This window comes from Gossypium hirsutum, chromosome A01, assembly GCF_007990345.1.
Source record: "Gossypium hirsutum isolate 1008001.06 chromosome A01, Gossypium_hirsutum_v2.1, whole genome shotgun sequence".
Lineage (NCBI taxonomy): Eukaryota > Viridiplantae > Streptophyta > Magnoliopsida > Malvales > Malvaceae > Gossypium > Gossypium hirsutum.
Window position 1 is genome coordinate 14,447,545 of NC_053424.1, and position 25,814 is coordinate 14,473,358.

Genomic DNA, 25,814 nt, shown 5'->3' on the forward strand with positions numbered 1-25,814 from the left:
TTTGGCTCTCATGAGCTTCCCGTTATATGGTTCTTACGAGCCTACCATTAATAGCTCTTCGGAGATCCCGATTGGATGTGATCCTGCATGTGTTGTGGACACACCACCGCTCTTATAAGCGTCTAGATATATGGCTCTTCAGGGCTTCCCGATTAAAGGCTCTTTCATGAGCTTCCCGATTAATTGGCTCTCTGGAGCTTCTAGATGTTGGCTTGCTTGAACTTCTCGATTAAGGCTCACACAAGTTTCCTGTTATATGGCTCAAAAGAGCTTCTTGTTTATGTGGTATGAGTATTCCTGAATATAAATTGATGAATTATATATTTGTACACTTTGTGTGTACTACCCGTATATCCATCAATATTTTAAATGATTCAACAGGCAAAGTTCTAACATGAGATAACATGAAATTGAAATGAACTATACCAGTATATACCCGAAATATATGGAATTGATATATGAACACAAGATGTGGAAAGTTTATGAATATGGAAATTTGATATTTGATGAGCTCATACATGTTTCTTGATATTCATATGAAATACATGACTGACATGTTTGATGAGGATATGTGTATAGGCTATCGACCAAATTTTTTTGGATGAATTTTGTATGCTTACCTTACATGTGAATTAAATGGTAAGTTAATTTCCCGTTATACGAACTTACTAAGCATTAAATGCTTACTCTATTTTATTTTCTTTGTTTTATAGTAATTCAGAAGCTTGTTGGGTTGGAAGCTTGGCGGAGATACCTCACACTATTCATCAGCTCGTTTTGGTATATATAGTAAACTAAATTTTGGTTATAATGGCATGTATAGACTAAAGCTAAATTTGGCCAATGATGGCATGAAAATGGTTAGTTGAAAATAGCCATTGGTATGGCTTGTGATTGGTATATTTTGATATGTATAAGTATGGCCTTAATATGTTTAATGTATGATTTGTTAGTTGAATGATGAATACTAATAGGCATATTGATGCATTGTTTGATTTGGTAGATTTAGTAAAAATAAGCCTATATGTGTGATTGGGCAAATAGGTAAGTATAATTACTTGATTATATGTAGAATTACGAACCAAATTTTGGTCTGATTTGAATGCTTTGGTATGGCTTGATGATATGTTAAAGTGATAATATAGGTTGAAGACAAATAAAGTGAGAAATGTGGCCTTGGGAATGGCTTATTTTCGTCCACATGGGCAGGAGACACTGGTGTGTGTCTCAGCCTTGTGTGACACATGGCCTAGCACATGAGGGTGTGATTTGGCCATGTGTCCCCTGCATCTTATGAGTTGCGAAACAAAATACCCAAACTTTTTCACAGGGCCTAGCACACGAGCGTGTGGCTTGGCTGTGTGACCCCTACACCCAAATAATGCAAGTCAGTATGCTCACACGGCCTACCACACAGGCGTGTGGCTTGACTGTATGATCCAAGTCAGAGAGCACCCTAATTTGGTCACGGGCTAGGACACGGCTCTGTGCCCCAATTTTTAATGTCCATACAAGCGCGTGTCCCCTACACTTTGGAAAAATTTTGATGTTTTGTGAAAAATTCTCTGAGTACCCGGTTTAGTCCTGATTCTGTTTCTAGTGCATATTTTGGGTCTCGAGGGCTCATATAAAAGACATTATGATTGTATATGATTAATTTTTTATATGAATGTGAAATGGTATGAAATGTCTGTATTTGATCTGTAAACTTTCGGTAATGCTCCATGATCTTATTCCGGCGACGGATATGGGTTAGGGGTGTTACATCTCTCCCTTAAAAATTTCTCTACACCATTGTTTATGTTTGACTTTCAAGTGTTTAACTTCTTCGGCAGAGAGATTTATTTCTGTTTGAGGGAGACAATGTGCTAGTTTTAAGGTACGCTTAAGTTCATGATGATGTGGTGGCACTTCGAAACCCACATATTTCATCTGTAGTGTCGGGACAAAACCTTTTGCATTAGAAGTCCATCGCGTTGCAACTCAGCCTTCGAGTTCATGGTGTTTAAATGATCACGGGTTGTAGTCTAATGACAGGTCCTAGTTGATAGATGTTAATGTGCGGTCAAGATTTGGAGTATGAGTCGGGAGGCCACTTGATGGTGGTTATGCGATTATGGGTTCAAGTTCCACCTTACCAAAAGTGGATGCTTTGTAGAACCGAGACATAAGATTGAGATAATAATTGTAGGGATAAACTCATGGGCTTTCCAATATAATCCACTCATTCTTTTTCTCCATCACGATCAAAGGTAGTATTACCAACCTCCCTCTTGTCTGAAACCGGTGACGAAGTTAGGGGCAAGTGCATTGTGAGGGGGTGAGCGATTGTAGCTTTGGAAAAAAAGCTAGAGGTCGTTTTGAGTCGACAACAGTTGTTGTGATTAAATCACTCATAAATAACTACAACCGCTGTCGCCCTGGCTTGACTTCCACTATTGTTACCCCCCCGATGACTCGACCTCTAACTTCTCTCCACAGCCACCATCGCGCCCCTCTGATAATGCTCTTGTATCCAACTTTGTTACTATTTCGGACAATAGGGAGATTATGGATCTTGTTTTTGGTAGAGATGAAGAAAAAAAATAAGTTGGTTATACTAGAAAGCCTTTGAGTTTTTCCCTTTAATTATCATCTCAAACTTTTGTATTAGGTTCACAAACCATCCTCTTCCGGAGAGGTGGAACTTGAACTCGTGATTGCATAATCACTGTTAGGTGAGCTCCCAAGTTATACTTTAAACTATGACCCTACATTATTTTTTTGATAAAAAGACCCGAGGGTCATCCTCAATTAATAACATCATTTAAAACAAATTTATGGACTTCCGAAGGATAGTCCATATTAAAATCCTTATTACAATAATTTGTTTTGGCCTACCTATAAAGATAATCAGCCACTTTATTACAACAGCGGGGGCCCTATTTAAAATTGAAAAAAACTAAAACAATGAATTTGCCTCTAGATCTTCCGCATACGATGGCCCAGCATAGTAAAATCATAGCTTCTATTTTTGAAGCGGTTCACAAGACTGGCACAGTCAGACTCCAACTCCAAGGCATTCTAATTATTTGATCGGAAAACCTTTAAGCTTTCTTCTATGGCCAGAAATTCAGCCCACTCAATTTGCATCTCCTTATCCATAACCCCCATCCGCCCCCATGAACAAAGCCTTCAGAATCTCTAGCGACCAGCCAGTAGTACACCTTCTTCCCATGAACAAAGGCGTCAAAGTTAATCTTAATCACCCCTTGAGGCGGTTTCCTCCAGACTGTATCCTTCGCTTTCCTAGGTAACATCGGCTCCTATAGCAGGTTAAAAATTCGAAAGTCCTTACTCAAAGCTGCTGCTCTCTCCCAGGTCACTTTGGCCCCTTTTTCCGCTCCCCTAAAGATTTGGTTATTTCTACAGTTCCAAATGTTCTAGAGGACGGTGAAGAGGTCAGGGACCACCTTATAATCTAACTCTCTCACCATATCTTTGATCTAGTTAATGCACCTGGAATAATTCCCGACCAGGAACTTATTATGAAGCCCACCATGCTCAAGCACATCACGGGCCAGCGGGCAGTCCTTCATCACATGAATAAGGGTCTCATTCTCTTTATCGCATCTGGACAAGTATCATCAAAGCTATTACGAAAACTGGAAATTTTGTCGTATGTAGGCAAGATGTTATGGCCAAGTCTCCAACAAAAAACCTGAATTTTCGGAAGGGTTTTTAATTTCCACGTGATTTTTCAAAAGATCCTATGAAGGCCAAATCCTACCTGTTTAAGCATCAACCACGAATAGGCAGACTTTGAAGAATAAATACCATGAGGGTTATGAAACCAAGTACGTCGATCTTCAAGACCATTATGAATAATGGGGATATTGCATATTTGGTCCCCATATTTTCACCATAGATATCCCGAACCCTTTCCTTGTTCCAATCATCTTTGCTATCGTTGAACAAATCACAAACCTTCTCCTCTTTGACTAGCCTTTTTTCAAGACAAATGGACTTACCCGAAAAACCTTCAAAACTCCAGTTATCGTGCCACACTCTAATACTTTTGTCGTTACCAACAATCTAACGAAAACCCTCGTGAAAAGCCATAGCCGCCTTAGCAATACTCTGCCACATATAAGAGGGCTTGTCCATACTTTTACGGTGAAAAACATCTCCATCAGGAAAATACTTAGCACTTAAAACTTTATAGCACAGTGTATCCTTACAGTTGATGAGGCGCCACACCTGTCTGCTCAATAGAGCAATGTTGAACAGCCGAAGATCCCTAAAACCAAGGCTGCCCATACCTTTCGGGTGACACAGCCAATCCCAAAGTAGCATGTTCCAGCCTTTTTTCTTCTCCCTACCACATACGGCTCGTCATGGATTAAATATCCTCTAAAACCCACTTAGGAGCCATGAACACCGAGAAGGCGTAAATAGGGATCGCTTGGATAACAGACTTGATAAAAATCTCTTTGCCTCTATTTGACAAAATGTGTTTTGACTAGCTGTTGATTTTGCTCGCAAGACGATCCAAAGTGTTCTAACAATGCTCGATCTTTTTTTAGTAGCAGGGATGGGGAGGCTAAGATATCTATCGAGATTATCCACCACTTTCATATGGAGTAAACCCCCTAAAGTAACACGTTGAGCCACAAGGGTGTTGGGGCTAAAGTTCACCATAGACTTTTCCAGATTAATGCACTGGCCTGACATCCTTGTAAAGTTGTCCAAGATTCTCATAAAAGTTTCTACTTCACTGTGTTGATTCCTGACAAACAAAAGAGCATCGTCAGCAAAGAATAGATGATTAATTCTAGGACCATCCTTACTCGCATGGATGCCTTTAATATTATTATTCTCTTAGGCTTTGAGCAACATGTGAGAGAAAACGTCCATGCAGAAAAGAAATAAGGGGAAAGGGGGTCCCCTTGGTGAAGAGCCCTCTCCAGGATAATGATATCCGTAAGGTTTATATTGCATTTAACTCTATACCGAACCGTACAAGCACAATTCATGATTTTTTAACCCAGACTCTAGAAAAACCCATTCTTATCATCACTTTCTTGAGAAAACTCCTTTCCACTCGATCATATACTTTGCTCATATCGAGCTTGATCACACAACCGTTGTTAGGGTCATTTTTGGAGCTCCGAAGGTAGTGCATAAGTTCATGAGCAATAAGGACGTTGTTGTGGATCATCCGGTCAGGGACGAAAGCGCTTTGATTTTGGCTTATACTCTGGAGAAACACAACTTTGAGCCGATTAGCTAATGATCTTATAGATGACCCTACACAAGTTTATCGGGCAGAAATTTATCATCTCACACGGATTCTTGACCTTAGGAATCATGACCAGTAAAGTATCATTAATGCAATCTACCTTTTTATTGCCTTGTAATACATCTCGGCACATCCTTAAGACATCACTTTCCACCGTCGACCAATGCTCTTTGAAAAACTCATTGGTAGTCAATCAATCCCCGGGGCTTTTCGGGGATCCATTTGCTTGAAGGCTGTCATAATCTCATCATCAGAAAACTCACTATTTAAGAAACTATTCATGTCATCAGCAATGCATATCGGAATAAAACTCAGATCAATATCCTCATCTGGCCCGATAGAGGTCTTGAAAAGATCATGGAAATAGCTCCAAATAATGTGACAGATCTCATTTTTGTCTTCATGCCACATACCTTGCATGTCCTTAAGCTTATCGATGCTATTTTTCTCCTTTCGGCCCGTAGCTCGCACATGAAAATACCTGGTGTTACGATCGCCTTCTCTGAGCCATTGATTGCGAGCCCTTTGTGCCCAGTACCTCTCTTTCGTATCGTATAAATGACGCAGTTGATCACGAGCAGCCTTCAAAAAGTTCGACGACCTCTCATTATTTGGCTCATCTATGATCTTACCAATCCTCATTTCCAGCTCGTTAATCTTATACTTCATTATCTTATACCGTTGATACTGCCACGGGTCCAGCTCCTCCTGAATATTATTCTCTTATCTAAAATATTATTATCCTTGTCAGCCCAAATGCGGTTAATAATATCCTTAGCTTCCTGCTCCTTAGCCCAACAAACATCATACCTGAAGCAAGATCTATAGTCTCTCCCTGTCTCCCTCGGCTAACAACCTAGTGTGTTCAACAATATAGCCTTATAGTCAGACTTCAACTGGCGCACCACTTTAGTGGTAATAAAAGGCAATTTTTCAATCAAATCCTCCAAAACCAAAAACCTATCCAATCTTTCCTTGACGAGGTTGGCTCTCTCTCTGTTATTAGACCACGTAAACCAACAATTGCTAGTTTTAACATCAACCAAAACCAACTCGTCTAGGATATCTCTGAACTCGTTTATAGGTTTTCTCGACTTTCTACGCCCCCTTCCTTTTCAGCATTGTTAATGATAGTATTAAAATCGCCTCCAACAATCCAACCTTCCTTAATCGTTCTTTTAACCCTTCTTAACATATCTCGCGATTGATTCCTTAAGTTTGGGTCGGCTTGACCATAGAAACCAGTAAACCAAATCGCATCATTCTCATCAAAAGTAACCAGAAAATCAATATGGTGATTAGAAAAATTCTGCACATCCACCTTCACACCTTCCTTCCACATTAAAGCAATACCCCCACTCTTACCCTCCGAGTTAATAGCCATGCATCCTTCCATCCTACAAATTGATCGAATACGAGAGAAACTATTAGAGTGAATTTTGGTTTCACACAAAAAGAGAACATCAGGAACATTTACAACAAGGAGTTGCTTCAACTCACGAACTGTCGCAGGGTTTCCAACCCCACGACAGTTCCAGCAAAAGATCTTCATGGTTCCTGGCGAGGCTGATCTCCAGCCACCGCCTTTAAAGGTGAAACATTCTCCATCAATCTTCTTCTAACAATTTTGGAAGGGCTTTCATCAGGGTGTTCTCCATTCCACCCCCTCATTCTCTTTCTCTTATGCTTGAAACGTCTCATGCTATCCTTAGCCAACTTGTGATTCCTTTTCTCCGTGGGCCAGGTTGATATCGGGTCTTCTTTAACACCCTTCTCTTTATCCTTCTAATTAGGTTAGCCACTATCGTCCTTTGTATTTGTTTGGCTTTCTTCTCTATCTATGAAAATTAATACATTAACATTTGTCAATTAGGAGCCCTTGTTATACTATAACCTGTGACGTTATAAGCATCATGAACTTCGAGTCTGAGTTGCAATGTGATGGGCTTGTAAGGCAATGGTTCCATCTTGACATGATAGTAGAAATGTATAGGTCTCCCAATACTATTGCATCACCATCAACTGAAATTATACCTTTGAGTTTTCACAATGTCTACCTCAAACATAACACAAATAAACCGACCTCCCATTATTTCAAACCTTAAAACCTACAGCCCAAAAATAAACCCTAAACCTTTAAACCCCCTAAAATCTATTTAGCACACTAAAAAAACCCTAAAACCCTTAAAAAAACTCTAAATCCAATTAAAAAGTTTTCACCCTATCTCCAAAATCGACCTATTCCGATAAAGATTTTAGAAATTGACCTATTCAGTTAAATTTTTTTTAAAGCCACTTTTTTTGTTGTTGTTAATTTAGCCTAAATAAACAGGCATCCCATTTTCTTTATTTTCTATTTATTTATTTTTTATAAATAAAAAAAATGTGGGAAGATGAATGACCATCCACTCCACCTCTCAAAAAGGATAGAGACTATGAAGTTGTTAATTCTTGTAAATGAATTAGAGCATGAGCTACGGGTTTGCTTTTTCTTATAATACATTCAAGAATAAGAAAGTGAAAACCAAGATAATAAGGTGTTGCTCCAAAAACATGCCAATAAATGTGAGAATTTCATTCATATTTCGTAGTGGAATGGAACACGTATTAATTTTCATTATATAATAATATTAATGATAAAATAAAATAAAATAAAACCTCCCATCACCCATATCAACGAAACATACCTGCCCATATTTGGAAGATGAAACAAGGTGGTCAAAGTCAAAGCTGATTACTTAGTCATTAGTCTCTTTCGGGGTGGCCTCACCAGTGTTAGTATTATCAATTAACAATTAATTAATTAATATCATGTGTACGATATGATGAAATGAGTTGGAAGATGAAACAAGGCACCTTTCCATATGTTTCCAGTTTAACATTTCATCCTATCTTATATCTTAAAACGTCAGGTTTTAAACAATTTTGACGATAAATAAATAAACAAATACATCCATTTGACGTGAATGGATGCTTCTAAATTATCTAGATAAGTTTGACGGAAACACACAATTGTGATGACCATCCAATCCATACAGAATTTTCATTCGGGTCAAATTCTGGCATTTACTCTTTCTTATTATCTCAATCAACTATTTTTATTTTCCTAATATTATTATTTAGGTCAAATAAATAAAATGTTAACAAATATTTTCAAAACAGAAAAATAATAGAACTAAACTTTAAATTTAGTTAAAACTTTTCTTTCTATGGAATTATAAATATCAATTACAAAAATAAACCAGATCTATTACAAACAAGTTGTTCATCTATCTGAAATTGTTCAATGATTTCTGTCAGAACTTTCTTGAACATTTTAGTACCATACAAGAAATTTCACATTACACCAGCCAAAGTATGAGTTGTAACATTGGATTCTCTTGAAACTTTCTGTATGATCACTCACCGATCTCTTTTATAAAGCTCCTGAATTTTTTATAACTAAGTCCCTATTAGATTTTCCATGAGTCTTGTCCGAAATTGCTGTAAGAGCTTAAGTTCAATCCGTTTCAACAATAATATCATCCCATTTCGCATCCCAAACTAGAGTAAGACGATCATAAATTGTCTAAATTTTAGCCTGCTCGACACTGCACTTGCCAATGTTCCTCCAAGCCATCTACCCACATCATCTCTTGAAGCAAATCTTAAATTTGAGGATCACGCTCCATCCGTGTTTAGTTTTATGTATCTAATAATAAAGGTTTTCATTGTCAACATTGTCTCTGTCTCATGATAATTAAAAGATCTAAAAAAGATTTAATTAAAACTTAATATAATATTAAATACAAAAGCATTAAAAAATATATAAGAATTAAATTTTAAATTTTTTAAACTTCAATGTTGGATCCATTAACTAAGGGTGTTGATCCATAGTCAGTCCTCCAATTTGAATTTCATGTCTCATACCAAATTAAGGGAAGTATAGTAGTGGAGTTCTAACTTCTAATGCTAAACAATTAGCATAAAACTAAAAATAGATTAAAGATTGATGAAGTCATGTTGGTCTTTTAACATAATAATACTGTAATGTAATGGAAATGGAACTAGGTTGGATTTGGTGGCCAACTGCCCACCACCACCACCACTGTACCCGCCACAATTCAAAACATTTTACATCAATATATTAATCAATTAATTATGAAACAAAATCTCTTTTTGCCACTTTCATAATTAAAACCTTTGTGATTTTAATTCATATTTATATGACATGGAGAGAATTTGATTGTTTTTATTCTAATTCTTCGCAAGGGAAAAAAAAAGATAAAAAGGAAAAATAATAGCAGTTGAAGAGGCAGCAGTTGTTGTCTCAGCTTTGCTTACTAGAGACACAAAAACCTGAGGGAAGTTAGGCCAACGGTTAGCTTCTCTCAAAGTTTCCCTCTTTCCATTCACTTGGAATCAAAGCAAAGGTTTTTTTCAGTTGATTCTTGGTCACCATCTCAAACCCAACTTCACCTTCCCCTCTCTTTCTCAATCCTTCTCCATATTTCATTCAAATCCCTATATACTTAAATACCCACCTCGGTTTCCCTGCTTTTTCAGGCTTGTTTCCTTTTTGGGGGTTAATAATTCCTGGTGAACGCGTGGTTCTTTATTGGTTTCTGAGGTATTATATTTAGTTGGTGTCCCCCCCTAAATTTGTGCTTTGTTTGAAGTACATGTTTTGACAGTATTTAGAAGTTGGTGAGCTGTGACTAGCAAGTTGGGTATGGCTGCCTCCAGAGCTATTCCTGCAGATATATAAGCTTATGGTATTTGTTTCTCAACTACCTCATGTTTGTTAATTTGCTCATGGAAGTCTTGCTGATATAATCCCCAGCGATATATTTGTGATTCATCAGTTTCATGAGATTTGTGTTGAACAACAAAGTTTTTCGTTTTTTTTTTTTTGCAATTGTTATTTGGGGCTGAAGTAGGAACTTGTTCATTAGTTTTGGAGTAGTTGTAATCATGAATACTCGTCATTCGTTTCAACCGGATTCATTGTGTAATTCGAGCACTGCGGCTCCGTTTTCGTCGAATCCTACTGGAGAAGAAGATGGAGTGGCTGCAGGTTCCCGGAGCAGGTCTCCTCGTGCCGCGTCTTCTTCGATTTTGATAAGGATGGTGATGAGGATGTCTAGAGCAAGGTGGTTTACCTTCTTGAGGAGAGTTTTTCACTACCAGAATGGATCGAGGTCCGACCTCGGGTCCAATCCTTTCAATTCCAGCACTTGGATGATGCTGGAGTTCTTGGCTTTAGTAATTCAGATTAGCGTCATCACATTCACTTTGGCCATTGCAAAGAAGGAGAAGCCTGTTTGGCCTATGAGGATATGGATTGTTGGCTATGATATTGGTTGTGCCCTTAGTTTGTTACTTCTTTACGGGCGCTACCATCATCTTCACATCACTCAAGGAGACGGTTTTGGCCTTGCCGACGTAGAACAACAGAGGACAAATGAAGAATCGAGGTAAGCTTCTTGACACTCGATTCAACCTCTGGTGTCATGCATGGCATCATTCATAACAGAATTTTCATGTTCTCATCATGCCATATCATGTTAGTGTCAGAACTTGGAAGATATATGCTGAAACCCCATAATTATGTAAGGAAACATAATGACTAGGAACTTGCTTGTATGTTCAGGAGCACACATTTGATGAACAAGTGCCGGACATCACTAGAACTGTTCTTTGCAATATGGTTTGTGATGGGGAATGTATGGGTGTTCGATTCTCGATTCGGATCCTTCCAACGAGCTCCAAATCTTCACGTGCTTTGCATCTCTTTGCTAGCTTGGAATGCTCTGTGCTACTCTTTCCCATTTCTGTTGTTCCTACTTCTGTGTTGTTGTGTGCCACTTATTAGCAGCCTCTTAGGTTACAACATGAACATGGGTTCCACTGATAGAGGAGCATCTGATGATCAGATCTCCGGGCTACCTAGTTGGAGATACAAAGAAATCAGCACCAACTCGGAGCTAGATCACAATTCGGACCACACAAACGAAGATCCAGTAAGTCACATATATTTGAACAAACATTTGCACATATACCATACTTAGTGTAGGAGACTAATGATGTTCATCTTGTGTTGTGTGACAGGAGTGCTGTATTTGCCTAGCCAAGTACAAAGACAAAGAAGAGGTGAGGCAGTTGCCATGTTCCCACATGTTTCACCTCAAGTGTGTGGATCAATGGCTCAGGATTATATCTTGCTGTCCACTTTGCAAACAAGAACTGGAGAGATAGAAACAAAGAAAGCAAATACCAGAGCTGAAAAAGCTCTTCTCTTCTTCATTATATTTTTCCCTTCCGTTCACTATGGTGTGATTTATTTTATTTGTATACGGTACATTCACAAAGGTTACTTAGAGTGAGTTTATTGTTTTGTACAGTGGATGCTCACCAGTAACCAACTTTTTTTCCTTTTTGGCTGAAATTTTTATACTGTTTCTGGGAATATGTATAGCAGAAAGAATCAAGAATGAAGATTTTAATTTTGGTTAATACCCCAAACTTTCTACATAACTTTATCAATTCATGCTGTAAAATAATGAGTATAATAAATTGCTAATCAATCTGCTTCCCAATTCTCATTATTTCAGTCTCAAGTGAAAACTACCAGCACCAGTTGGCAACTAATGATTAGGCAGAGTGCCAAGAACAAAACTTTAAAGGATGCTGTTGGAGTTTTTGTAAGAGTAGAGGAAGAAAAACAGGGCACAAGACAAGGCAGCAGGATACAAGAAAAAATTTTTACTTGCTCACAAATGTGCAGCAAGGAAGCTTATGGCTGATAACTCATTGTGCTCACTCATTTAATAAGAAAACAATACATTTAGAATCAAAATACATCACCAAATACTACCTACTACCACTAAGTAGCTTAGTAACTTGATAAACATTGCTTGTACACATAAACAAGCAACCTAAACTAGTCATTCAACACCTAATGTATCAAGCTGTCATCAACTTGTTCATTTTCAACTAGTTTAATTACAATGAAATTAAAGAGAAAACCTTGCTGTTACACCAAGGATACCTGCTGCAGCATGTTTACAATCTGCATGCACTTCAACCAAAAATATCACAGCAGCATGGGTGGCCAATTTTCAACAGATGCACTCTGCTTTATAGAAATGTGTTAAATGGATATTGTGGTGAGTTAATTTGTTGACATAATGAATCTGAATTCAGATTTTGTTGGAGCTAAGTGCAACAAATAGCAATGTTCAACAAAAAGCTTGCCGAGCAAGAATCGAGACTTGCGGCAGAAACAAAGAAGAAAAATGAAATAAATTTTAAGCAAAGCTAAAATAGAGAGTATATGGATGAAATCTTGATTGAATTCATTCATTTTTTTTAAAATGGCATAAAGCCTATTTATACAAGCTTACAACTTGACAACTTAGTTGGAATATAACTAAGTTTCATCATTACATCCACTTAAAATAAATCACCACCTACTACCACTAACAAACTTAGTTGGAATACAACTAAGTTACATCATTACATCCAAATAATAATAATAATAATAATAATATAACATGTGATTGCTACATGCTAACCATTGCTTCAATACTCCTCCTTGGTTTGCATGGAGCAAACACCTAGCTTCCTTCTTAGACATTCGAACCTTGTGACATTAAGGGCTTTAGTCAAAATGTCTGCAAGTTGATCCTCAGAATTACAATGGATCAGCTTCACTTCCTGAGCTTGCTCCATTTCTCGAACAACATGCAACTTGATGCTGAAATGCTTTGTTCTTCCATGGAACACTGGATTTTTAGCAATTGCAACTGAAGATTGGTTGTCACAGAAGATCTCAGTAGCTTCCTTTTGATGCACTTTCAAATCAGCTAAGATTTTCCTTAGCCAAATGGCTTGGTTGACAGCACTTGCAGCTGCCACATATTCTGCTTCAGCAGTAGATTGAGCCACCAGACTTTGCTTCTTCGAGCTCCAGCAAAACATGGCTGAACCAAGGTTGAAAGCATACCCTGAGGTGCTTTTCATGTCATCTATCGAGCCAGCCCAGTCGCTATCAGTGTAGCCAACCAGCTTCAGATTTCCTTCCTTGCTGTACCTTAAACCATAGCTCAAAGTGCCTTTGACATATCTAAGCACTCTCTTAGCAGCTTGTAAATGCTTTTTATTGCAACAATGCAAGAACCTTGAGAGCAATCCTACAGCATACATTATGTCTGGTCTAGTGGCAGTTAAATATAACAGACAACCAACTAGACTTCTGTAGGTTGTTTCACAAACCTTCTCAAAATCACCTTGGCTCGATAGTTTTTCTCCAACAGCAACAGGTGTTTTAGTTGCTTTACTGTTTTGCATGGAGAACTTGGTCAGAATCTTTGTGGCAAAGTTTCTCTGACTTAGAAATATCCCATTTTGTGCTTGAGTCACCTCCATTCTAAGGAAATAAGACATTTCCCCTAGATCAGACATTTCAAATACTTCTTGCATCTTGGTCTTGAAATCGACCAGCACTGCTCGATCTCCTCCTGTCACCAGCAGGTCATCAACATATAGGGATACAATGAGCTGTGTTTGTGTCCCTTGCTTCTTGACATACAGTGTTGGCTCACTCTTGCTTCGATCGAATCCCAAATTAGTCAAGTAGCCATCGATTCTGCTGTACCAGGCCCTTGGAGCCTGTTTTAAGCCATATAGGGCCTTCTTCAGTTTGTAGACCATATGCTCTCTGCTAGCTATCTCAAACCCTTGTGGTTGTTCAACATAAATCTCTTTATCTAAGAAACCATACAGAAAGGCTGATTTCACATCGAGTTGATGGATCTTCCACTCGAGCTGTGCTGCTAAGGCAATCAGTAATCTGATGGTGTCTAGCCTAGCCACTGGTGCAAAGGTCTCCAGGTAGTCCAGGTCATACCTCTGACTGAACCCCTTGACAACTAGCCTTGCTTTCAGTTTGTTCAAGGTACCATCAGCATTTTGCTTGGCTTTGTACACCCATTTCACCCCAATTATCTTCCTTTTGACTGGCCTTTCAACTAATTCTCAGGTCTGGTTCTTCTCAATCATGCTAATCTCCTCAGCCATTGCCTGCTTCCACTCTTGCTGAGCTTCAGCCTCTTCAAAATTGCTTGGTTCAGCTATGGCTACATGAGCTCTTTCATAAATCTCAGTCAATGGTCTTGTTCCTCTAACTGGTTCATCATCAATGTCCATTTCAGGAACATTTTGATCTGGCTCAGCTTGATCTGCTGCAAGTCCTTCTGAAACTTCCTCATGTTCATGTTTTTCCCAGTTCCAACATGACTTTTCATCAAATACCACATCCCTACTGACTGACACTTTCTTTGTTGAAGGATCCAAGATCCTATAGCCCTTCTTAACAGTGCTGTAGCCCACCAAAATACCAGGTCGAGCCCTTTCAGACAATTTGTCCCTTTTGACAGCAGGTACATGAGCATAACAGATGCATCCAAAGACCTTCAGATGAGCCAGTGATGGCTTGAATCCAAACCAGGCTTCGAATGGAGTCTTCTGATCCAAGGCCTTGGTTGGAAGCCTATTTTGAATGTAGTTTGCAGTGTTAACTGCCTCTGCCCATAGTGCTTTAGGCAGATTCTTCTGAATCATCAAGCACCTGGCCATATCCATCAAACTCCTATTCTTCCTTTCACTTACACCATTTTGCTGAGGTGTATATGTGTTGGTAAGTTGATGTTTGATGCCTGCCTTATCACAGAAGGCTTGGAACTGAGCTGAGGTGTACTCAGTCCCATTATCAGACCTTATGGACTTCAGCTTGCAACCTGTTTCAGTCTCAGCAGCAGTCTTGAACTTCCAAAACACTGAGGCCGCCTCTGATTTCTGTTTTAGGAAGTAAAGCCAGCAATATCTTGAAAAATCATCAATGAACAGTATGAAGTACCTGTTTCCACTTAATGACTCAGTCCTCATAGGGCTACACACATCAGTGTGCACCAGTTGGAGTTTTTCAGAGGCTCTCCAGGCTTGATTCGAGGGAAATGGGAGTCTGGCCTGCTTTCCTAGCTGACACACTTCACACACATCATCATGATCCACTGAGTTGATGAAGTTTTCAGCCAAGTCCTCTCTGACCATTCGAGCCATCGATCTGAAGTTGGCATGTCCCAGTCTTTGATGCCAAAGCTTGGATTCATCTGATGTGACTGTGTAGGCAATGTCTGACTCCCTGGTCCAGTCAACTACAAAGCTCTTATTAGCCATAGGAACTGCCATCAGCTTGGATCCACTTGGATCATTGATTTGGCATTGGTTGTCTTTGAACACAACAGAATAACCTTTCTCCAGCAACTGAGCTATGCTGAGCAGGTTTCTGTCAATTTCAGGCACCAAAAGCACATTTGAAATCACTTTGGCACCTGTGGGGGTGCATATCAGCACATCACCCTTGCCTTCAGCTTGAATAAAATGTCCATTTCCTATCTTGACTTTAGTTCTGCAGCTTCTGTCTAAAGACTTGAAGATTGCAGCATCAGGTGTCATGTGGTTGGTGCATCCACTGTCTAGAAGCCAACCAGATGAGAACCTTTCTTGAGCAGCTGAGCATAACACAGCAAAGACTTGCTCCTCTTGGTCACTGTCCTCCTTAGCTACTCGAGGCTCAGCTTTCTTCTGTTGAAACTAACTCTGCCTTGATTTGGCCTTGCTCTTGCAGACTCTCTAAATATGACCCTTCTTTTTACAATGCTGACATACAGCATCTGGATTGAACCAGCATTTTTCTTTTGGATGACCAGCCCTTCTGCAGTGCTTGCAAGTCTGACCCTCTTTTCTTGCAACATCAGTCCTTGGCTTGTCTCTCCAGGCCTTCTTGCCTTTGTAGGCAGTGTTTGTTCTTGCCTGAAAGGCACCTTCTTGATGCTCCTCCAGTCTGCTTGCTCTTCTTTGCTCTTGAGCATATAAAGCATTGATCAACTCTGTCAGGGAGATGGTGTACAGGTCCCTTGAGTCCTCGAGAGATGAGTTTTTTGCCTCATACCTCTCGGGCAGAGTTGCAATAACCTTCTCCACTATCCTAGCTTCCTTGAGCTGCTCTCCAAGGAGCCTTATGCTGTTAACCACAGCCATAATCCTGTCAGAGTACTGCTTGATAGTTTCTTCTTCCTTCATCTTTAAATTCTCGAAATCTCTCCTTAAGTTCAGCGACTGTTGCTGCCTTGTCCTCTCTGTCCCTTGAAACTCCTTTTGCAACTTGTCCCAGGCTTGTTTTGGTGATTCACAGGCCATAATCCTTGTGAAAATCACATCTGACACTGAGTTCTGGATGCAAGACATGGCTTTGTGCCTCTTGGTCCTCTCATCAGCATGCTGCCTGATTTGAGCCACTGTTGGATTGCCTCTAAGTGGCTCTGGTTCAACATCTGAGTTGACTATCTCCCACAGATCGAAAGCTTGTAGGTAGGTCTTCATTTTAACCACCCATATGTGGTAGCCTTCTCCATTGAAGACTTGAGGTGCAGCTGGTGAAAAGCTTGATGAAGCCATGAATTTGTATAACAGATCCCTTAAGAAATAGGCTCTTGATACCAATTGTTGGAGCTAAGTGCAACAAATAGCAAGGTTCAACAAAAAGCTTGCCGAGCAAGAATCGAGACTTGCAGCAGAAACAAAGAAGAAAAATGAAATAAATTTTAAGCAAAGCTAAAATAGAGAGTATATGGATGAAATCTTGATTGAATTCATTCATTTTTTTTAAAATGGCATAAAGCCTATTTATACAAGCTTACAACTTGACAACTTAGTTGGAATACAACTAAGTTTCATCATTACATCCACTTAAAATAAATCACCACCTACTACCACTAACAAACTTAGTTGGAATACAACTAAGTTTCATCATTACATCCACTTAAAATAAATCACCACCTACTACCACTAACAAACTTAGTTAGAATATAACTAAGTTACATCATTACATCCAAATAATAATAATAATAATAATAATAAAATAATAAAAATAATAAAAATAATAATAAAACATGTGATTGCTACATGCTAACTATTGCTTCAATAGATTTGGAGTGCTGAGAAATTTTGGGTTTGGGCCAGAAATTAAGGAGGATTCGGGGAGACTTGGTTGTTCTTAGATTAAATAAAAGAAAATGGGTCCACAATTGCGGCAGAATCTGAGACATAACATTTGTTTTGACAGAAACGAGAATGAATGTGGAGTGGAAGGTAAAATATCTAGTGCCTACTTAGAAAATGCAGCCACTGCCATTTTTTCTTCCCACGCCAACCGTATTTCCATGCCTTATTCAAGTTATTTTCCACTTCCTTTTCCTTTATTATAACACCACCACCCTCATATATATATAAACCTTTCAATTCACTTTAGTGTAGTTTATGCTGTCTCTCTTTGTGGTTTCTTCATATGAAATAACGAAGAGGGAAAAACCCAGACATGAGTGACATAAAACCCAAGTTTCTGGAGGTCTACTCTGCACTTAAATCAGAGCTTCTTGATGACCCAGCTTTTGAGTTTACTGATAATTCTCGCCAATGGGTTGAGCGTGTAATTCCCTCTCTCTCTCTTGTTGATTTCTTTGTTGTGAATTGTTTTATATTGGGCTCTTCTTGTTCTTTAGTCTAAAGGCTGAACACTTTCTGGGGTTAATTGTTTCGATACTCTTGGTTTCAAAGATTAGGTACTAAGGCTTTCTTCTTCTTTTTTTATTTTTTATTTTTTATTGCATAAACTTTGAATTTGGTGTTCCTAGGTAGCAGGAGCAGCAGTAATTCTGCATATAAGTGTCAAAAGTGTGTGTGTGTGTGTGTAAGATTTTGGAAAGTTTATCAAGTTGTTTGATTGGAGCTATTGGTGAATCATTTGTTAGTCCCGGAAGGTTGAGATGTTTGTATGGACACAAAAAGAAAAAAAGAAATGGTTTTGATTTGAAAATACATGATTATTTCAACTGTGAATTCATAAGCTGATTGTTGAAAATTTACCAGGGCCTGCTAGATTTTATTTATTTATTTATTGTAACTATTAAACTTTGATTTTAAATAAAACTTGTAATGAACCAGCAATTGGAAGTGTATCTGTCCCATTAGTTAATTTGATCTTATAAGCTTTAAATAATTTCTGTTTCAGGACTTGTTGTCATCCCTCTCCTTTCTTTGAGTAGTATCTTATGAATAATTGAAAATCCTGATAGCCTGTTTCTCCTTTTGCTGCAGATGCTAGATTACAATGTTCCTGGAGGTATGAAGTCTGTCACAGTTCAGAATAAAAATCGATAAGCGACCAGTATCTTTATTAAGGGTGTTCAATGATTTTATTGTTGGCAGGAAAGCTGAACAGAGGGTTGTCTGTCATTGATAGCTACAATTTGTTGAAAGAAGGGAAAGAGCTGAGTGATGATGAATTTTTTCTTGCATGTGCCCTTGGTTGGTGCATTGAATGGGTATGCCTTAAGGATACATAACCTTTACTGTTATTTTTCCTCATTCTCATCAATAGTTGCAACAGTTGTTTCACTTTTGTTCTACTGGAATTGACTTTTTTTCTTAACATTGAACAGCTTCAAGCATACTTTCTTGTTCTCGATGATATCATGGATGGCTCTCACACACGCAGAGGTCATCCATGTTGGTTCAGGCTTCCTCAGGTAACTTAACAAAGAATGACCTTCCCTTCCTAACATTACAACACAATCTTGTTTGTTCCTTTGTGCTTTCTGGGGATAAATCAGTTTGCAAACCAGTTGAGTCTGTCTATGGAGTTGGCTTTCTCAGCACTATGGAAATTCTAACGTCTGAAAGTTTCATTGTAGGTTGGGATGATTGCTATCAGTGATGCCTTAATTCTGCGAAACCAAATCTTCAGAATTCTCAAGAAGCACTTTAGAGGAAAGCCTTATTATGTATATTTACTAGATTTATTCAATGAGGTGAGTTTGTTGTTGCACTGACTGCAGACTGCCGATGTTCACTCGCATTTGATATAATCAGGTGCTGCTGGTGTATCTGAACTATTTTTATTTAGGTGGAATTTCAAACAGCCTCGGGTCAAATGATAGACTTAATTACCACACTTCAAGGAGAGAAAGACCTATCAAAGTACTCATTGTCAATGTAAGACAGTATTTGAAATTGTTGCATTAAATGTAACTTAAGCTCGAGGGTATTCTTTTTAGCACTTCTAACATATCAAACGGCATGTTTCATGCAGTCACCGCAAGATTGTTCAGTATAAGACGGCTTATTACTCATTTTACCTCCCAGTGAGTATTCTATGTTACAAGTCAAATTTTTTCCCCAAAGATTTGCAACCCCACTGTGACAAACCAAATTGTAATGCCATCAATGATCATTCAATCTTGCTTCTTGCTTCTAGTGTACATCTTGATCATTCATTTTTTTAAGCATTTAACCTCGTATCTATTGTCATTACATTGGATCAAACACTGCTTCCATATTTTTCAACAAGTAATAACTGCTACTGACTAAAAAGTACAGTTTTCTATCACGATATGTTTAATCTGCTTTGATTGCTTCTTTTTTCTCCACATGAACCAGGTTGCATGTGCATTGCTTATGGCAGGGGAGAATCTTGACAATCATTCTGATGTGAAGAATGTCCTTGTTGAAATGGGGACCTATTTTCAAGTACAGGTGACTACTAATTTCGAGACTAGATTTCCTGTAAGTTAATTTGACAGCTTGAGATATGAGGAACTTCTGATACCAAAAAACTAAAACTCGGTACATTTGTAGTCGCTTTAGAAAGGAACTTCCTAAAACCAATTTCTTTTGTTGGTGGAGTATCTCTGTCAACTATTAGGTAAGCAAACATCTATTATTTTTAGGTATTTTCCTAACGAATTTTTCATTTTACAGGATGATTTTCTAGATTGTTTTGGTGATCCCGAGGTAATTGGCAAGGTGAGTATCAAGGCTGTGCTAATATGGATATCTGTATCTGGTAATGCAATTGGTTTGACTACTGTTTTTCTTCTCCATTAGGTCGGAACTGATATCGAAGACTTCAAGTGCTCTTGGTTGGTAGTAAAAGCTCTGGAACGTGCTAATGAGGAGCAAAGGAAGTTGTTATATGTAAGCAGGAAATACACCTCTGATAATATCATATATATTATATACAACAGTTATAGTCCTGACTTGCTTTAACGATATGTGTTTGATCTTTAGGAGAACTATGGAAAAGATGATCGAGTATGTGTTGCCAAAGTGAAAGAGCTATATCAAACTCTGGATGTTCAGGTTTGTCCTGGTGCAATCTACTTTTGCATTCATTAGCTGGGATATTTGTTTGGTTGACAGATAGGTGGTACTCCTACTTGTAGGGTGCGTTTGAGGAGTACGAGAGCAAGAGTTACGAGAAGATAATGAAACAAATCGAGGGTCATCCAAGCAAAGCAGTACAAGCGGTGTTGAAATCTTTTCTGGCAAAGATATACAAGAGGCAAAAATAGAAACTTAAACAAAGCAGAGAGAATAAACACGGGAGACTATGTAGTTCTAATATATTTAGTGTTGATATTATACTATTAGAGGGGAATAAATAGCTAATGATGTAGTCACATGATGAATCTCTCGAGAGTTGTAGTGAAAAATAGAGGGTTAGATGGTAGTTAAACAATGAATAATAGTTATTACAACCATGAAGCATTTGTATCTTGCAGGTGATACTTCGTAAAACTTGTGTTGTGTGCTATGAAATTGATATCCCATGTGTCATTTTAGTACCTTAATTAAGCTTGAACTTGGACCAACCATCATGGCATAGGCCTTTATAGGTACATATGCTATACCGCTTGGATTAAATAGATTTAGATGACAAATTCTAGGGAGTGGTGGTGTGTGGAGTAATTACTAAAATTTATAATTAAATCGAGGAAGGCAAAATTTAGAAAAAAGTGGTTAGAAAAAGAAATTATTGATAGGGAGTAAACCACATGTGGCTACGGAAAACCAATACCAATTTTTAGAAAAAAAGGGAAAAAAAATTAACTATTTTTTATTCTATTTCTCCATTCTAATCATTACTTCATTTTGTTTTTGTGTTGGATCATCAAGTTGATGATACACTGTAATTCAATTCCGACTCCCCATTTCTAACAAAAACAAAGCTTGAAGAAGCTGCAGTGGACGACACTTCTTCCTAATTTTCTTTCTTATCATCAAAGGTTATCAAGGCTCTTCTTTTTTGTGTTTTCATCTCTTTACTTCAAGTGTTTTGATGTAGGGATATATTGGGAAATTTGCATGTTTTCCACCTATCATATAAATTTTGGATTTGACTTGTTAAATCGAGTTTTTTTTTTGTTGTTTTTATGAACTTAAATTTAGATAATCATGCACAAAAGTCAGATCTATATATAAAAATGTGGAAAAAATATGGATTTAAATACGTGAAGATAGATAAAACTTTATGAAACTTGTATATAGGTAAAGAAAAGAATGTGCATGAGATGCATTGTTGTTAATTCGTTGACATGTATGTATATATGTATTTGTTATGGATGAAAACAAAAGGGAAAGGCATGGGCGAAAAAGATGAGGAAGCAAACCCTCCAAAAATGGAGCTAAAGAAGCAGCAGCTAAACCTGACAGAGATGAACTTGGAGGAAATAAAGAGGCATCCAACGGTGCATCACGTGTCACCAAGGGCAGGCAAAGCAGCAATGACAGCAGGGGTAAGGTCCAGCTGCCTCTGCTCCCCCACCACCCACGTCGGCTCCTTCAGGTGCCGTTACCATAGAGTTTCAAACATGCCAAGGCCTAGTTCCGTGGGTTCCAACCTTAACATGCTCCATGACCACTAACCCCACCGATCTTCACCACTTGCACTGCTTCCTTCAACTTGTGTTCCAATTTGTATATGTAATCTCTCCTCAAATGTACCCCCTTAAAAGCCTGTTTATATTACATGGAATCAAATTACTGTTATACTATATATTTTTTCAATTAAATAAACATAAGCTTTGTTCACACTGACATTAATTTCTTATTGTATCATTTTCAACACTGATAGTTGTGCTTGCTTTATTTTATTCTCTGATTTATACCCCAGAAGAAAATTCTATGTTATACAGAATCTGAATAAAAAAAATTAAGTAGCAGAATAAGATAGAGTAAAATTGAATATCCACTAAAATTTTCTTTTGATATATTTAAAAAAACAAAACCCAATTTTTTTTTTTAATTTTACAAGTTATATTAAAAAATTATGATGCATTTTAATTAATATTTTAAAAAATAAGATGTAATGTGATTTTCTTGGTGATTTTTTAACCACTATATCAAATTTTAGATAAACAAATAATATAATTATTATAGTAATCTAACCCCATATTTTTTAGGAATAAAATTAATTTTATAAACATAAAATATACCAAAAAAAATTATAATAATAAAAGAAATGAAAAACGTAAAAGTTCCCTTCTTGTCAAACCAAACCGTAACCTTTCCTATCAAAGTATCAGCGTCACGTGACACGTTCCATCGAAATTCACTAATTTTATTTATTTATGATGTCATATTTTTAATTAATTAATTCAAAAAATTATTGTTTTTTCATGTCTGCATATAAATTATTGAAATCTCCACTTCCGTTCCACCCCCTGTTATCACCACCTTCACTTTAAACTCACCGCCGGTTTCATAGCTTTTATATACTACCCCTAAGCACTCTCTTCTTAACAAAAGGTAATAACATTTTTGTTTTCATATATTCGTTTGTTCCCCGATAATAATTCAAAAGAAACCTTTTTGAATCTATGTGAGATTAAAGTAGGTAGTTTTTATTATTTTCTATGCTTCAATAGATCTATTAAGTTGGCAATTCGGTTTGTTTGTATATTCTTTTAAATGAATTTTGTGTTTTTGTGGAATTGATTAGATTGGATCCTGATCAGGTTCAATTTGTGGTGGAGTTAATAATCTTGTGTTTGAATTGGGCCTTTTGATGTGTTTGATTTTATGGGTATTTGATTTTGAACCACTTCTCTTTATTAGATTATCTGTTTTATACAGCAACGCTGGAATGGATGTTAGCAAATATTGGTGATTTGTGGTCACCCTTAATTTTGTAGAATGGATGTTAGCAAAAATATTGCTGTATGCGTTGCCTGATTGTATTTTGTTGATCTCCGTGTATGAGAAATAGACAAGGAGGAGTTAATTCTTTATTTGTTCCTCCATGCACAAAAGATAAGAAAGGGGAAACAATTATAGAATGCTTTTAAAACTGTTAGGACAAAAGAAAATTCAAGTAGGTTAAAAGGTTAATATCATGGTTTGATTTTATAAGACAGATACTGATTTGACTTTGAGTTTGAGGTCTCCAGCTTTGTCAAATTCCGACTCCAATATTTGGTCTTCAGTCAGCAGAATCAGGAAATGGTTAAAAGGTTAGTCCTGTTGTTTGCCTTTAGAGTGACCGAGTGTATGGAAAGAATGACATGAATGGGATTTCTGGTCTCTTTTGCTGTTGCCTAGGTATGGAGTGTATTGATGTGAAGAGAATACCATGTTGCAGTGCATAGACGGATTGAAGCATTTATTTGCTTCAGTGCTGCAATGCTGTGATATTGATTTGTACAAGCAATCAAGAGGTCTTGTTGATCCAGAACTTCTTGCAAGAGAGACCGTTTGTATGTTATCATTTTTTCTTTTCTTTTTAAATCGTTTTTTTATATTGCTTATGTGATAAAATCAATGATTTTGCTTGATTTAACATTTGTTCAGACTTTGCCTGTGTTATTTTAGTTTTTGAGTCCTACTGAATTTTCATTTTGCTCATCTTCATGCAGTTAGTGTAAGTGAAATAGAAGCACTTTATGAGCTTTTCAAGAAGATAAGCAGTGCTGTTATAGATGATGGGCTGATCAACAAGGTCTTTGTTTTTTCATAGTTCTCATTTTGTTATATAAGTGATATCTTTTGTTTTGTTTGTCAAGTTTTTCGGCTTGATGATCACTCCTCATCTTGAGTTGGTTCTTTCCATCTCATCTTTGTAGTATTTAAGTTTATTTATATTACTATTTGACAGGAGGAGTTCCAATTGGCGTTATTCAAAACAAACAAAAAGGAGAGTTTGTTTGCTGATCGGGTATTTTTATCTAATGTTAATTAATATTGTCCCCATCCTTGATAGAATAATGCTTGTTAGCATATTGCCTGAGTTGCTGTCAATATATTTCTGATTTCACTGCAGGTATTTGACTTGTTTGATACAAAGCATAATGGAATTCTAGGTTTCGAAGAGTTTGCTCGTGCTCTCTCTGTCTTCCATCCAAATGCGCCCATTGACGATAAGATTGATTGTATGTGTTAAATATTTAAGTTATCTGTATACTTTGTCTCTCTGTTTACCTCTCTTGCTGTAAGTCATAATCATGTTAACATAGTAGTTGGATTTAAATGACTGGCATGGAAATGGAATTATGGACTTTTGTGCATCGATGATGTGTCTAAACTATCTTTTTAAGTTTCAATTATCTATCTGTGTATACTTTGTCCATCATAATTCACTTTAATACCCTTTTGCAGTCTCTTTTCAACTATACGATCTCAAGCAGCAAGGTTTTATTGAGAGGCAGGAGGTAAGTGTTACTCTTTTTTATTTTGATCTTGTGTATTCTACATTTGTTCTGTTTTAAGCTCATATTATAATTATATATATATTGTATATAGGTGAAGCAAATGGTAGTGGCTACCCTAGCTGAATCTGGCATGAACCTTTCAGATGATGTTATAGAAAGTATAATTGACAAGGTGATCACTAAATCTGATTTAGTTGAAGTCATATCTCTTGTAATTTTCATTATCTCGTTTCTAGTTTTTACATGTTAAGTTTTGGAGCTTTTCAACAGACCTTTGAGGAAGCTGATACAAAACATGACGGGAGGATCGACAAGGAAGAGTGGAGAAGCCTTGTTTTGCGACATCCATCCCTTCTGAAAAATATGACCCTGCAATACCTTAAGTGAGTTCTACACACACTATCATGGAACACAATTGGCTGCTGAATAACCATAAAATACTTGCTGCTAGCTATATGTGCTCACTTTGAACTGTTATTGTTTGTTTTACATGAGCAGGGACATCACCACAACGTTCCCAAGCTTTGTTTTCCACTCTCAAGTTGATGATACCTGAGATCAGCAATTCGATTCAAGCTTCCATAGACCGGCTTGTTTCATTCTAGGTGGTTTCAAATATGAATGCCCCAAGAGCTAGTGTATGTGATATTCTGGTTTATTGGTTAAAAACAATTCCTAGTGTGGGTCTAAATTCAACAGTTGAACAATCGTCATCTTCTTTTTCTTCTTCTTGTCAGTGTTATTGGATAATTGGTACTTCCAGACGTGCTGAAATATTTAGGTTGTATTTTTCACTATGGTATTGCAATGTAAAAAGTGATGCTCCCTTTGGTTTTTTATTTTTAAATCAGAGCTTAGAATATGATAAATAAACAGATCAGTGGGAATTCACCCTTGTGTTTTAATTGCAAAAATGGTGGTGGTGGTTTCAGTGTATCCATAACAAA

The 25,814-nt window shown here is 37.4% G+C and overlaps 3 protein-coding genes across 7 annotated transcripts; all 3 read left to right on the forward strand.

The window, feature by feature from the left end:
• The first annotated feature begins 9,514 nt into the window (after positions 1-9,514).
• Positions 9,515-11,776, forward strand: LOC107888227 (E3 ubiquitin-protein ligase At4g11680). 3 transcript variants are annotated; one of them, XM_041076796.1, is made up of 5 exons: positions 9,515-9,890; positions 9,955-10,035; positions 10,216-10,737; positions 10,914-11,283; positions 11,372-11,776. In XM_041076796.1, the coding sequence occupies exons 3-5, from the start codon at positions 10,235-10,237 to the stop codon at positions 11,516-11,518; spliced, it is 1,020 nt and encodes a 339-aa protein (XP_040932730.1). In that variant the 5' UTR covers positions 9,515-9,890; positions 9,955-10,035; positions 10,216-10,234; the 3' UTR covers positions 11,519-11,776. The 3 variants fall into 3 exon arrangements, with proteins under 3 accessions (XP_040932730.1, XP_016667818.2, XP_016667817.2); XM_016812329.2 differs by having other exon boundaries at positions 9,515-10,035; XM_016812328.2 differs by having other exon boundaries at positions 9,516-9,890; positions 9,955-10,737.
• A 5,642-nt stretch (positions 11,777-17,418) lies between these two features.
• LOC107944620 (farnesyl pyrophosphate synthase) lies at positions 17,419-21,012 on the forward strand. The gene is made up of 12 exons (XM_041076810.1): positions 17,419-17,810; positions 18,479-18,503; positions 18,590-18,705; positions 18,823-18,909; positions 19,075-19,191; positions 19,287-19,375; positions 19,473-19,524; positions 19,820-19,915; positions 20,141-20,185; positions 20,267-20,356; positions 20,450-20,521; positions 20,605-21,012. Exons 1-12 carry the CDS (start codon positions 17,700-17,702, stop codon positions 20,731-20,733), a joined length of 1,029 nt encoding a protein of 342 aa, XP_040932744.1. The 5' UTR covers positions 17,419-17,699; the 3' UTR covers positions 20,734-21,012.
• Positions 21,013-22,708: 1,696 nt separating this feature from the next.
• On the forward strand, positions 22,709-25,714 carry LOC107944618 (calcineurin B-like protein 3). Of its 3 annotated transcripts, none has more exons than XM_041076815.1 (10): positions 22,709-22,969; positions 23,611-23,673; positions 23,762-23,916; positions 24,076-24,158; positions 24,315-24,374; positions 24,480-24,588; positions 24,815-24,867; positions 24,959-25,039; positions 25,138-25,250; positions 25,366-25,714. In XM_041076815.1, the coding sequence occupies exons 3-10, from the start codon at positions 23,793-23,795 to the stop codon at positions 25,421-25,423; spliced, it is 681 nt and encodes a 226-aa protein (XP_040932749.1). In that variant the 5' UTR covers positions 22,709-22,969; positions 23,611-23,673; positions 23,762-23,792; the 3' UTR covers positions 25,424-25,714. The 3 variants fall into 3 exon arrangements, with proteins under 3 accessions (XP_040932749.1, XP_040932746.1, XP_040932751.1); XM_041076812.1 differs by having other exon boundaries at positions 22,824-22,969; positions 23,578-23,673; XM_041076817.1 differs by lacking the exon at positions 22,709-22,969 and adding an exon at positions 22,990-23,053 and having other exon boundaries at positions 23,574-23,673.
• Positions 25,715-25,814: the final 100 nt, after the last annotated feature.